This window comes from Rousettus aegyptiacus, unplaced genomic scaffold (genome assembly GCF_014176215.1).
Source record: "Rousettus aegyptiacus isolate mRouAeg1 unplaced genomic scaffold, mRouAeg1.p scaffold_m13_p_13, whole genome shotgun sequence".
NCBI lineage: Eukaryota > Metazoa > Chordata > Mammalia > Chiroptera > Pteropodidae > Rousettus > Rousettus aegyptiacus.
The window spans coordinates 32,715,471-32,727,879 of NW_023416288.1; the positions used below are offsets into that span (position 1 = coordinate 32,715,471).

Sequence of the window (12,409 nt, forward strand, 5' to 3'; positions counted from 1 at the left end):
GAGAAAAGGATATTCAGGGACATCTGGGCACTGTCTCTTTTTGTCCACCTGGATGAGATGTCATTGTGATGATACTATGTATGGTTCAGGAACCAGTGGAGACCTGGTGTGAAACTATTAATGCAATTTCTATTAATGCAATTTCTTAAATGAAATTGCATTAATAGTATAAATCTTCTAGAATGGTGAAATAAACTTTGCATATAAAAAGGGCAATGGTGTAATTAAAATTTACCTGTCTACAGTGTAACTTCTATTTTATCCTGTAAAGATTTACTTCTCCTTATTGTTAGTAAACATAGATTAATGGTCCGCAACAAGATCATTTTGAAAGCTCCTTTTAAAGTTTAACCTTAAAAGACTTTTTGTCATTACTGGTTGGTTTTCCTTTCTGCTGTTCCCCTTGATCACAAGAATATTCTTAAACTTTATTTTGCTGAGAAACAGTTTGATTTTATTTATATTCTTCAAGTAAGAAAGAAATATAACTTATACTTCAATAGTGAAGGTCAAAGAAATTAAATTTCATGATTCTGATTTCCTCAGCATTTATTGAAACTTTTGTGGCCTTGAGTACATGGTTGATTTTTTTTATGATTGTTTCTTATAAATGCAAAAAGAAAATATATTCTAGGTTTTCTTGGTGTGCAGTTCCTGATATATAGCTCTTATTTTAAGCTTTAATCTCCCGTATCTTTGCTTAGTTTTTGGTCTGATCAGTTTATCAGTTTTGAGGTATATATTCTAGTTAATATATTTTGTTACGTATTTTAGTTTTTTAAATTGTTCAGAATATTTCTGTGCTGTATTGTGGGATGTTAATGAATTTGTGATTGTTACATATATTAACAGGTATTTTCTTTTAACTACTACTGTCTGATCTTATTTTTCTTTAAGGTGTTTTGGGATAAAATTTTACTTTGTTTATTTTAAAAATTCCTATTCCATTTTTCTTTTTGGTTAATATTTGCTTTGCATATTTCCCTCCACCTCTTTATTTTAAATGTCTCTCTTAGACAACACAATAATAGGACATTTAAAAAAGAATCCAACCTATAAATCTGTCTTTTGATGGTTAACTTAATTGATTTATATATTTATAATTACTGTTTTATTAGAACTTATTTTCTATGATTATATTGTTTCTGTTTATCATGACGTCTTTTATTCTCTTTTTTCTGCCATTCAGCTCTCTATTTCTTAGAACATTTTTACTTATCTTTTGTGTGTCTTCCTTCTGTATCTCCCTCCCACAAACTAACCAAACAAGCACAATCGTTGTCTAGGATCTTAGTCATAGATTGTTATGGCTATTGTATGCAGTAACTCAGATAACAAAGTTTAGAGTTTTCTCATTTTATTTCGTAAGTTGTTGGATGTCTTGTGGTTTTCTCTGCGTTTTGGAGTATTTTGTTTGAGTGTTTTCAAAGAGCTTTTCATGTGGTTTACTTCGTGAGATATTAAAAGTCTCAGGATATCTTAGTTAAACAATTTAAACAGCTGTGTACATTTAAGCACTTCAAGCAGTCGTTTAGTTGGCTATAAAATATTAGGTCCAAGGGCCATTTTTCCTCTAGACCTTTGACAATAATCCATTGTCTTCTTGGTTCCATACTGTTGATATCAGTCTCATTTTTGTTCTTCCGTAATCTTCCTTTCCACCCTGGAATTTTAACATTTTCTCTTGACTTTGTTTCTTAATTGCACTAAAACATGTTTAAGTTTATTTTTAATCTGAGTCAATTCAGTCTGAGGTTTTATATCTTTAACTCTAGTCAAAATTTGATAATTATTTTTTAAGATACTGTTCTTCTTTACCCCCACCCACCCCATTTATTTTTTCTCTTATTCTATGACTTCTTTAGATGGATATTTAAACTCTCTTCTACATATTTTAATTGTCCATCCATTTTTCTATTTTTGTTTCCTTTTTTTTTGTCTTTTTCGGGGGATCCTTAACTTAACCATTTAGCTTGCTAATTTCTTATGTAGCTGATCTCTTCTGCCATTTAGGCCAATCCACTGTGTTCTTTATTTTTAAAGAATATTTCTTTCATACCGTCTCATTTCAGTTGTTTATTATTTATAACTATTTGGTTTTTCTTTGTTTCCAATATTCTCTCATTTTGTTGATAATATTTATTATACTGATTTTGAGTTATTACTATTATCTGGGTCACTGATTTTGCTTCCGTTTTATATGGTGCCTTATTTTGTTATATTTTTTTTCAGAATATTTAGACTAGTTACAGCTTTCATCCTTCCCTGTACCTCCCCTCAAGATTTCATATTCCCCTGGGGGGCTATAAGCTCTCTTAGTTCTGTACTATCGTGTAGGTGTGGGGTAGTGTGGTAGAGGGGCCAAGGGAAGGGTGAAAGCTTGGATAATAACTCAGGGACTTCAGGTAGATTTAGGGAATAGGATGGGATTATTTCTCAGAACTTCTAGGGTTGCAGTCTGGTTTTACTTCCTGTTGGCCTCTCTTCTAGATGATCTTACTTCTAAGTGGCCCTTTCAGTTACTCTGCCTCATCTACTGCTCTTTTCCACGGGCTACCACCCTTGGGTGTAAATGCTACCACGTGTTCAGGGAAAAAGAAAAAAAAAGGGAATGCTCAGGGGTACTTGTTACCAATTGTTGCCTCATTAGGTTCCTATACTGTGCTTGTGTAAATTCATTGCATGTTGCTTGTGCTTTACTGTCCAATGTGAAGGGGAGAGAAGGGCATATGAAGAAAGTTCTCTTTCCCCACAAGTGGTCCAGGCCGCCTCCCACTTGTAGTGACTGTTCATTTAGTGCTAAGCACCAGCTGTCCCTTGTCTTCACAAGGATTTCTCAGAGTTTTGTGATAAAAATTACTGGAGTCTCTTAAGATTTCTTCTTGTCTCTGTGACCTTTCTAGAGTTTGATTCCTGGAGTGAGCCAGTAGGCTGTCTTGTCTCTTCCAGTCTTTTAAAAAGTACTTTTAAGTACATATATGTGTTTAATGTCTTTACTTAATTGGAATTATTTGTATATTTTGGTATGTAGTTAATTTTATTTAGCATTAGGTCTTAGAAATTTCCATGTCATGATAAAACAGTGATTCTAATTTAAAGTCAGAGAAAAGAGGGTAATTTCTACTTAACTAAAAACCTAAGACATAAAGCTTTCTTTTTGTAACCTAATTCACATAATAAACTTTTACTGTTTGAGTCCAAATAAATCAGCCTCTAGGTGGTTTTATGCTTTTCATGTCTGTCTAATTATTCTAAGTTTTATTTATAAAATTCTCAAAGATAGGGATTCAGCATGCTACTTTTCTGTCTCGTTCTAAAATAATGCTTGAATCCTAATGTGAAATTAATGAACTTCAATAAACAAATATATCTTTGCAGGATTTGTCAGCCTCTTTAGAAGCAGTATATGGACAGGCCAATGAAGGGACAAACTCTGAAGAAATACTTAAGAAATTTTATGACTGGAAGTGTGATAAAAGAGAGGAGTTCACCAGCGTTAGAAGTGAAACCGAGGTTTCCCTACAGCGTCTCATGGCGTGGTTCCAGAGCACCTTAAAGGTAAGGGAATAAGAGCTCTTGGCTGGTGGTGTCCTAGCATAAGCCAGGGAATTAATTTTTTTTTTTTCTAAATATAATTTCCCTTTTTTTGAGGGGGCTATGGGGGAAGGGAGAAAAGGGTGGGGGGAGAGAGAGAATGAGAATGAATATGAATGAGAATGTGTGTGCGGGGATGGAAAATGAGGAATTTAGATATTTATAGTCTCTGTTTAGGATGTGAAAACAACTTCAATCTGTAGATGTAAGATAATATTACTGGAGTTTGTTACAAGTAGTGTGTATTTTACAGCTATAGTATAGGGAATAAGGGCATGTGTATACTCATGTGCTTCAGAGGATAGAGAGCATTCCTCTTTTTTGGTTTCTTTTTAAGCAAAATGTGTTTTAACAGGACTTGGCTAACTAGTATGCTTAAAATGATATGTTAATTGGTAGTATTTAACAAATCTTTTAAAGTTGTACATAAATATCTTAAAAATACCTAAAATAGATGGAGAATATTAGTCTGTTGATATTAGGTATTAGAAAAGATGCTTTGCATATAATTCTTTTTAGTTCATTTTCATTATTATAAAAAAAGGATGTAATTTTCCAAAAGGCTTGGGGGCATGACATTTGTATGAAGTACTTGGAACTCTAATTACATTTTAGCCTAATTCCGTTATGTCTGCTTTAATAACTTCCTTAGCAAGGGCAAAGACACCCATGGTGTCCTTTATCTTATCTGTGTGATAGATTTCCAAATATGCATTTCTAGTTTAGTTTTGGGAAAAAACTTTAATCTCTAGCTACTGCTAGGACTCTTCATTTTTGTTGCTTTCTTATAGGTACATTAACAGAACTTATCGTTTTATCTTCTTTTGCTATTGATCATAGTCGTCTGTTTAGGTTAACCTTTTCTTTCATTTCCACAGCTGTTTCCCAAATCCAGTTTTCCATAATCACAAATCCGAATGCCTGAAATCAAAGAGACTGCTTGTGACCTTTAGATTCTATATTATAATTTGGGCCCTGTTTTATTCTGTTTAACCCCTTGTTATAAAGTATATGTCCAGATAGAAAATACTTTTGCTTCCCTAATGAAATGAATCCTTCTGAGTTTAGTCTTTGATCCAAAGTACTCTTTAAAAAGTACTCTGTAACTTTTAATCTCTATTCCTAAATACTAGGTCATTAGTAAATACCAGGTATAATCATATTTCTTTCTTGTTTGAGAGCTTACATTGCCTGCCCACAACCTTTTAGATTTAAACATGCCACCTGAGCATTCAAAGTTTTTTACTAATTTTCAGTCAGACTGCCTCTTTCACTATTCCCCAAGAATGTCTTAGTCTTGTTTCTTTTTTTTTTTTTTTTGTACTTCTGTATTGTCCTCTCACCTCTGTTAACTGCTAACTACATTTAAAAAAAAAATGTGTTTTTTTTAGGAGTGTGATGTGTGTGTACCTCTCCCCCCCCCGCCCCAGTACATAGTTTATGAGGGTAGTACTTCATCTTTCTTGTGTATTCTTATTTCCCTACATTGTCCAATACTTGGGCTAATGCTCTGCTCCAGGTATAAGGACACAATACTAATTGAACTAATTAAATGAGATACTTCATGCTTTTATTTTTACAAATGAGGCTTTTGACTTATCTGTGGAAGAATCACTGACTTTTGAAGATACAATTGGTAATATTGATGAAATCCTAGAGAAGACTGAATCAAGTATCTGCAAAGAGCTGGAGATATCTCTGGTTGTGAGTATTGATATACTTTATTGTTGCTTCCTTTGAAGCAGAGTGGCTTCTGTTGCGAGTTAGAAAGTATCAAAGACTTGTCTTAGCTTTTGTCTCATAGGCCTATTTGAAATAATAACACTGTCAAGTTCTAATCCAACACTTACCAAATCTCAGACTTCCACAGGTTGGTATTTTCATTTTATTGGCATATTTTACATTGAAAATAATGTTTAATTTTAGGAAAACTCTTAATCTGAGTATTTCAACTTTCTCTGTCATTTGATTCTTGAGTCCATCGTACCCAGTGACTGTAAGAAAAGACTCTCTAGAGTTTGAAAACTTTGCATAAAATATGGGAGAGCTTTCAAAGTAGATATACAAGGTTGATAAGTAGCTCCCTTTCTCTATTGAGTATATTCTCTGTTGCTATGTCAAGTTAAAAAATTAGTGTGGCTCCTCAGAGGAGTATTGCATAATGTTAATATTGCTCACTGGGGCGCTCCTCGTTTTTCAGGCTGCTTACCAAAGTCTCAGTGGTAATGTTCTTCATTTTACTTGTTTCTTTTGCCTTTTGTGTTTTTATTCAGATTAGCATTAAAAATATATATGCATTATTGTATTTCCCTATTGTCACATGGTGGTGTGGCGCAATCACATCTAAGATGCACGGAGCCAGTTGAGATGAATTGTGAGCCTTTATTAGCTGGCTGGCGACTGACTCTCTACCACACAGGGTTAGAGGAGATCAGTCCCCAGCTTCCAAAAGGAGGCAGCTTATAAAGCCTAAAACCACATCAAACAAGCAAGCAGGTTTACAGAAGCAGAAGTTGGCCATTAGCATATTTTTGCACAGGACATCTCCTAGAACCACACCCTGGTTAAACAAACAGATTACAGAAGCAGAAGTTGGCCATTTGAAAACTTTCCACCCTTAACAATAGTTCTTATTTAGATGATTTTGTCAGACTTTATTTTAAAAGTGGCGATTAATAGATGATTTCCAAAAGTAATTTAAGTGTTGAAGTTCTAAATATTGTTTAGTTCTTACATTTAGTATACAGTGTCCATGATTTCCTTTGATGTTCCTCTACTCCAGACAGCTCTAGGAGTAATAATATAATGGGAGTAAAATTTCCCATATGAACATCTTTGACATCCATCTTCCTTCTGTCTAGGCAAATACTCGTGTTTAAGAAATATTTTGAAATGGACATAGAAATTTGTTAAAGGCATTATTTTGAAGTTTATCCATTGTTATTGAAGGTTTTAACTATTTTGAATACTCCTTTGTGTATAATTCTATGTGTTTGGTTTCATTTAGGAGCAAGGTGATGCAGACAAGGAGATCATTTTAAATACATATAGTCAAGTACTACAAAAGATCCATTCAGAGGAAAGGCTTATTGCCACAGTACAATCTAAGTACAAGCACAGTATTGAGGTTGGATTATGCTTTATTTTATTTGTCTTATATATTGATGTTTTGTATTTTTTAATACTTAAAATTTTCTCAAGTAGTTTAATACCCATTGTGTAGCTAAATTATTCATTATTGTCAGCAAAGCACTGTGGCCATTTTTAGTTGGTATATAATTAAATTTACTCTGCTGCTTCCTCACTTCTCTCAGCTTCCATAGAATTGAAGAGAGTTAAGGCCTTGCTTTGGATTAGATTTTTGCTTAAGGGCATGTCATGGCTGGTTTGATCTTCTATCTAGACCACTTAAACTTTCTCCATATTAGCAATAAGGCTGTTTTGATTTCTCATCATTCCCGTATTCATTGGAATAGCACTTTTAATTTCCTTCATTCTATTGCATTCACAACTCTTGGCTAACTGGTGCAAGAGGCCTAGATTCTAGCCTATCTTGACATTTGTCGTGCCTTCTTCAGTAAGCTTAATCATTTCTAGCTTTTAAGTAACAGATGTGTGACTTCTTTTCACTTGAACACTTATAGGCTATTGTAGGGTTATTAATTGGTCTAATTTCAATATTTTTGTGTCTCAGGAATAGGGAGGCCTAAGGAGAAGGAGAGGGATGGGGGAATGATTCATGGGTGGAGTAGTCAGAATGCACATTTATTAGTTAAGTTTACTGTCTTATATGCTTGTGGTTTGTGGCTTGCCCAAAACAATTACAATGATAATATCAAAGATGAGTCATCACAGATTACTATCACAGATATAATAATGATAAAAACGTTTGAAATATTGTGAGAATTACCAAAATGTGACAAAGACATGGAGTGAGGAAATACTGTGGAAAAATGACGCCTATAGACTTGCTCGACCCCAGTGGTTGCCACAAACCAATTAAAAAATAATGTGCAATATTTGTGAAGAGCAATAAAGTGAAACACAATAAAACGTATGCCCGTGTTTCTTTTTTTGGATGGTGACTTGCATATATGTATGTATGTATGTATGTTATGTGCATAACATTGTTTTGTAAGCTATTTTGAAAATATTTTCTTTATGGCCATGCCACCCTGAACAAGCCCAATGCCGTCTGATTTTGGAAGCTAAGCAGGGTCGGGCCTGGTTAGTACTTGGTTGGGAGACCACCTAGGAAGACCAGGTGCTATAGGTGTAAAAAATGAAATAAAAAATAAGGGATTTAAGCTGACAAGGTCTTTGCAATCCATGAGGTCAACCAAGGGTTGCCTTGCCTAAAAAAAAAAAAAAAAAGAAAAAAAAGAAAATATTTTCTGCATTTAATGGTATGCTACATTTTCCCATATGATTAATCATTTTGAGCTGACTAAAAAATCATCCATTGTATAGATGTACATTATTTAACCTTTCCTTTGCTAGACATTAAGGTTGCTTCCACTTTTTTTTTATCATCAGTAACATTGTAAATAATTTTTGTACATAATTTTGTGTGTTTCCTCAGCTAGATTCCTTAAAATTATTTATTACTAAGTCAAAAGGAATGAACATTCTTAAAACTTGATACATATTATTAAACTACTTTTGGGAAAGGTAATGTCAATGTGCATCCTCACTAGAAATTCTAATTTGCATCCTCTCTAGCAAAGTATGTTTTACTGTATCAGCCTGAAGTAGTTCTTTTTTTTTTACCTTTGCCACTTTGATTGCTGGAACTGATATTCTTCTAAACAGAAATACTAATACTTAAAAATCAGTTGGTAGAACTCTCTTGTTGAAAACTGTAGACTTTCTTATTTCAATCCAAACTCAGTAAATACTAGGCGAATCTTAATAGAGATATAATAAATGCTCAGTAAGTGATTACGTTGTCTGTTTTGAAAATATCTCTTTCTTTTAGTTTAAGAAGCAGATTATTGAATGTTTAAATAACAGCCCCAATCTGGATCACTTGCTCTCCATTAAAAAGACACTGAAAAGCTTAAAAGCTCGACTGAGATGGAAATTGGTTGAAAAGAATAATTTGGAAGAAGTAAGAAAAGAATTGGTTCTTACTGAACTCTGTGTACCTTCTTTTACTTGTGCTCTGCTTTGTAAAAGTAATGCTAATAAATATACTTTATAAAAGTAATGCTGATTGATATACTCTTTAAAATAGACCCATTATTCACATTTTATTTTATATATTTTATTTTTTCCTCTGTGAATAAAATTCTTACATTAATAATGTAAACATTTTCCTGTGTCTAAGTTTTTCCCTCCCTCCCTCCCTCCCTCCCTCCCTCCCTCCCTCCCTTCCTTCCTTACTTATTCCTTCCTTCTTCCTTCCTTCCTTCCTTCCTTCCTTCCTTCCTTCCTTCCTTCCTTCCTTCCTTCCTTCCTTCCTTCCTTCCTTCCTTCGTCTCTCTCTCCCTCCTTGCCTCCCTCCCTCCTTCTCTCTCTCTCTTCTTTTTTATGATGACATTGGTTAGCAGAATTCAGTAAGTTTCAGCTGTACACTTTAACAATAAGGCATATATATGTTTACACTGTGTGTTCATCTCCCATAGTTAGATTTCTTTCTGTTACCACATATTTGACCCCCTTTACCCCGTCTACCTCCCCCATCCCTTCTACCTCTAAATGTTCTTTAAAAACAGTTTGCATTGCTGCCTAGGTTTTTAGTAACAAATATTTTCAATGATTTAAAAAACTTTTTTTTACTGTTACAATGTCTGTTATAATACAAGTCTACTACATGCAGGATGATGGGGTGCTTTCCTAAGTGTAGAATATTGTCCTAAAGTATTTTTAAGATGATGACGTCCTGTTTACACTCTTTTTAATGCTGGACATACTGTTTCTTGTAAATGTTTAAGTTGCTTTCATGTGATAATAGAACTAGAAAAATTAGGACATTCTAACCTCCTTCCTTAAGTTAAACTTCATGAAACTTTGGTACTTCTTTGTATTCCCTTGAGAATTTGATTTTTTTTTTTTTTTTGATAAAAAGGGATTTATCTCTTAAGCTAATTTGAGTTAGCTCAGTTTCTCTTTAGAGCACTTAATTGGACATGGAGTGGAACTAATAAAATGGTTTAAGATTTTTCCAGTTTTATTGTATTCTGGGATGTGGGGAATGGTATATTTTTTAACTCAATTTTTTAACTTTTGGAGAAATATATTTAACTTTGAAAACATGTACCTTTTAAGATGGCTTATTATCATTGAAATTTTATGGAGTCTTTGTGAAGCTCACACTGTCTTTCCTCTAGTAGACATGCCACACATTTACTCATTTTTTAAAACACCAAATCTCACTTTGAAAACTATTCCAGGGAATTTAGTTGTATTGTGATTCCTATTCTTGACCTTTACTGTGTGAGCTGCAGACCAGTACTACTTTGTGGCCTGTTAGGAACTGGGCTGCACGGCAGGAGGTGAGTGGTGGGACAGTGAGTGAGTGAAGCTCATCTGTATGTGCGGCCGCTCCCCAGCGCTGGCATCACTGCCTCGGCTCCACCTCAGATCATCACGCATCAGGTTCTCATAGGAACTATGATCTCTGGTACCAAAAATTTTGGGGATTGCTGTGCTAGATGACTTAAAGATTTCAGTCTACTTTAGCAAGCCTATAAGGTCTTTTTTTTTCTTTCTGATTAAAGTCTGATGATGACCATGATGGATCTGAAATTGAGAAAATAAAACAAGAAATAACTCAATTGCGCAAGAGTGTCTTTCAGGAAATTTATCGTGAGCAGGAGGAATATGTAAGTATTTGATTCTTTGGAGTTTGGAATTATTTTTTACTAGGAATTAATATTATTTTATGAGGTGGCTCTAATCACAAGGATAGTGATTATATTGGCATAATTATGTTGGTAGAGTAATATGTGAATTTAGAAATTAATTTCTGATGACAAAATAATTCAAAACCATTGTATCCAATGTGGAAATTACCAAAAATTATGAAGAAAAAACATCACCTATAACTTTTTTACTCAGTGGTAACAGTAGTAATCACTGTTAATTTTTTTCTTCTTTTAAAATTTATTTTTTATTAAAGTATAATTGACAATATTATAGTAGTGTCAGGTGTACAATACAGAATCCCTGTTAATTTTTGACTTTTTTTTAGTCTTTTCTGCTTTTTTAAAAACAAGAATTGAGATTATAGCATTAAACAGTTTGCATATTGCTTATATCCTGTTAAAGTTTAAAAATTTTTTTCCTTTGTTAAAATCTACATGAACTTTATTTTAGCATAATGCTACAATAACAGCTTTAAAGGGGCAGTATAATTTAGTTGAAGAGTATAACAAAATAAAACTACCTGGTTTTGGCGGGAAGTTACGTCTTTAAGTCTCCAATCTACCACAAATTTTTGTGACCCTGGGAGAGTCAGTCAGTGTGTTTTCTCTTTAAAATGGAAAGAATATTGTATTTTATGTTTCAGGGGTATTGAGAGAAGTAGTAAGTTGAACAGTGCTTTGATAAATAAAAATGCTATGAAAATAATAGACATTTTAAGTGTTATGCTTCATTTAGCAAACTCATAAGACTGTGTGTACTTTATTTTCTACCTGGATAAATAGCTGTCTCCCAGTGACATGACAAGTGTCTAGAAATTTTACTTGTCATAGATGACTTTTCTAAAGATCTTCAGTTTTCATGTTTGCTTCATAGTGGCTTTTGTAAAGCTTATCAAGACTTTTATGATTTTTTTCCCTCCTCAATGAAATAGCCATTATTTTTCAAATGTCACTGTGCTCTTAATTTTTTAAGAAATAATGACAATTTTATGATTCACTCTGGTGAGTCACACTTTTTCTTTTAGGCAAGGCAACCCTTCGTTGACTTCATGGATTGTAAGGATGTTGTCAGCTTTATTCTTTTATTATTTATTGTATTTTTAATGCCTATAGCACCTTCCTAGGTGGTCTCCCATCCAAGCACTAATCAGGCCAGACCCTGCTTAGCTTCCAAAATCAGATGGGATTGGGCTTGTTCAGAGTGGAAAGGCTGTAAACACACGTTTTCATTTTAGTTTGGAAGTGAGTGCAGACTTTGACCTTAAGCAAGATTTTGTGCCTGTATATGTATACCAAGCTTAAAATTGGAAATCAAGTTTTCATTCTATTAGTAAGATGGAAATTTAGATCAAAGGTAACTCTTGGTTTTCATTTGATATTTCCTGTAATAGAAGGCAAAATTAGTGATTATGTATCTTATTAGGTTAAATTTTACTAAATTATACATCTTGCTAGATATGTAATAAGGGGCATACTGGTATATTATTTTTTCCTGAAGACCAACATGTCACAATTGAATATATGTTGACTTATATTTTTTAAATTTAGGAGAAGCTGAATAGCTTGGTACAGAAATGGTTCCCTGAGCTGCCTCTGCTTCATCCCGAAATAGGATTACTTAAGTACATGGTAAGCTTTGTTTCTCCTGAGAATTACTACCAGTTAGAGAAAACTGAAGATGTTAAAATTGTGTCAGCATTAAATTTGTAATATCCTTACTATAAAAATATTTCTGATGAATAGGTTCTAGGTACTATTAGAACTTTTTCCTCAAGACAGTCTTTAATACTGGCATAGTATATAAATTTTTATGTTAGTTTGCATGTTTTTCTCTTCTTTTTTCCTCACACTCATTCAATGCATTGTGTGTTACTTACTTGAATTACAGGTGTTTGTTTTTTGAAATGATAAGCAGTTTTAGTTGCTGTTACAAGAGTTAGAATTAA

The 12,409-nt window shown here is 33.4% G+C and overlaps 1 protein-coding gene and 1 pseudogene across 5 annotated transcripts in view; both read left to right on the top strand.

The window, feature by feature from the left end:
- STK31 (serine/threonine kinase 31) overlaps positions 1 to 12,409 on the top strand; it is a 57,641-nt gene that overhangs the window by 30,144 nt on the left and 15,088 nt on the right. For all 5 annotated transcript variants that reach the window (XM_016159602.2, XM_016159607.2, XM_016159604.2 and 2 more), the window contains 6 exons: positions 3,379 to 3,558; positions 5,182 to 5,298; positions 6,602 to 6,721; positions 8,573 to 8,704; positions 10,317 to 10,421; positions 12,012 to 12,092. In XM_016159602.2, the coding sequence (XP_016015088.2) occupies positions 3,379 to 3,558; positions 5,182 to 5,298; positions 6,602 to 6,721; positions 8,573 to 8,704; positions 10,317 to 10,421; positions 12,012 to 12,092 (735 nt within the window). The remainder of the gene's footprint in view (positions 1 to 3,378; positions 3,559 to 5,181; positions 5,299 to 6,601; positions 6,722 to 8,572; positions 8,705 to 10,316; positions 10,422 to 12,011; positions 12,093 to 12,409) is intronic.
- Positions 7,752 to 7,870, top strand: LOC118610993 (annotated as a pseudogene).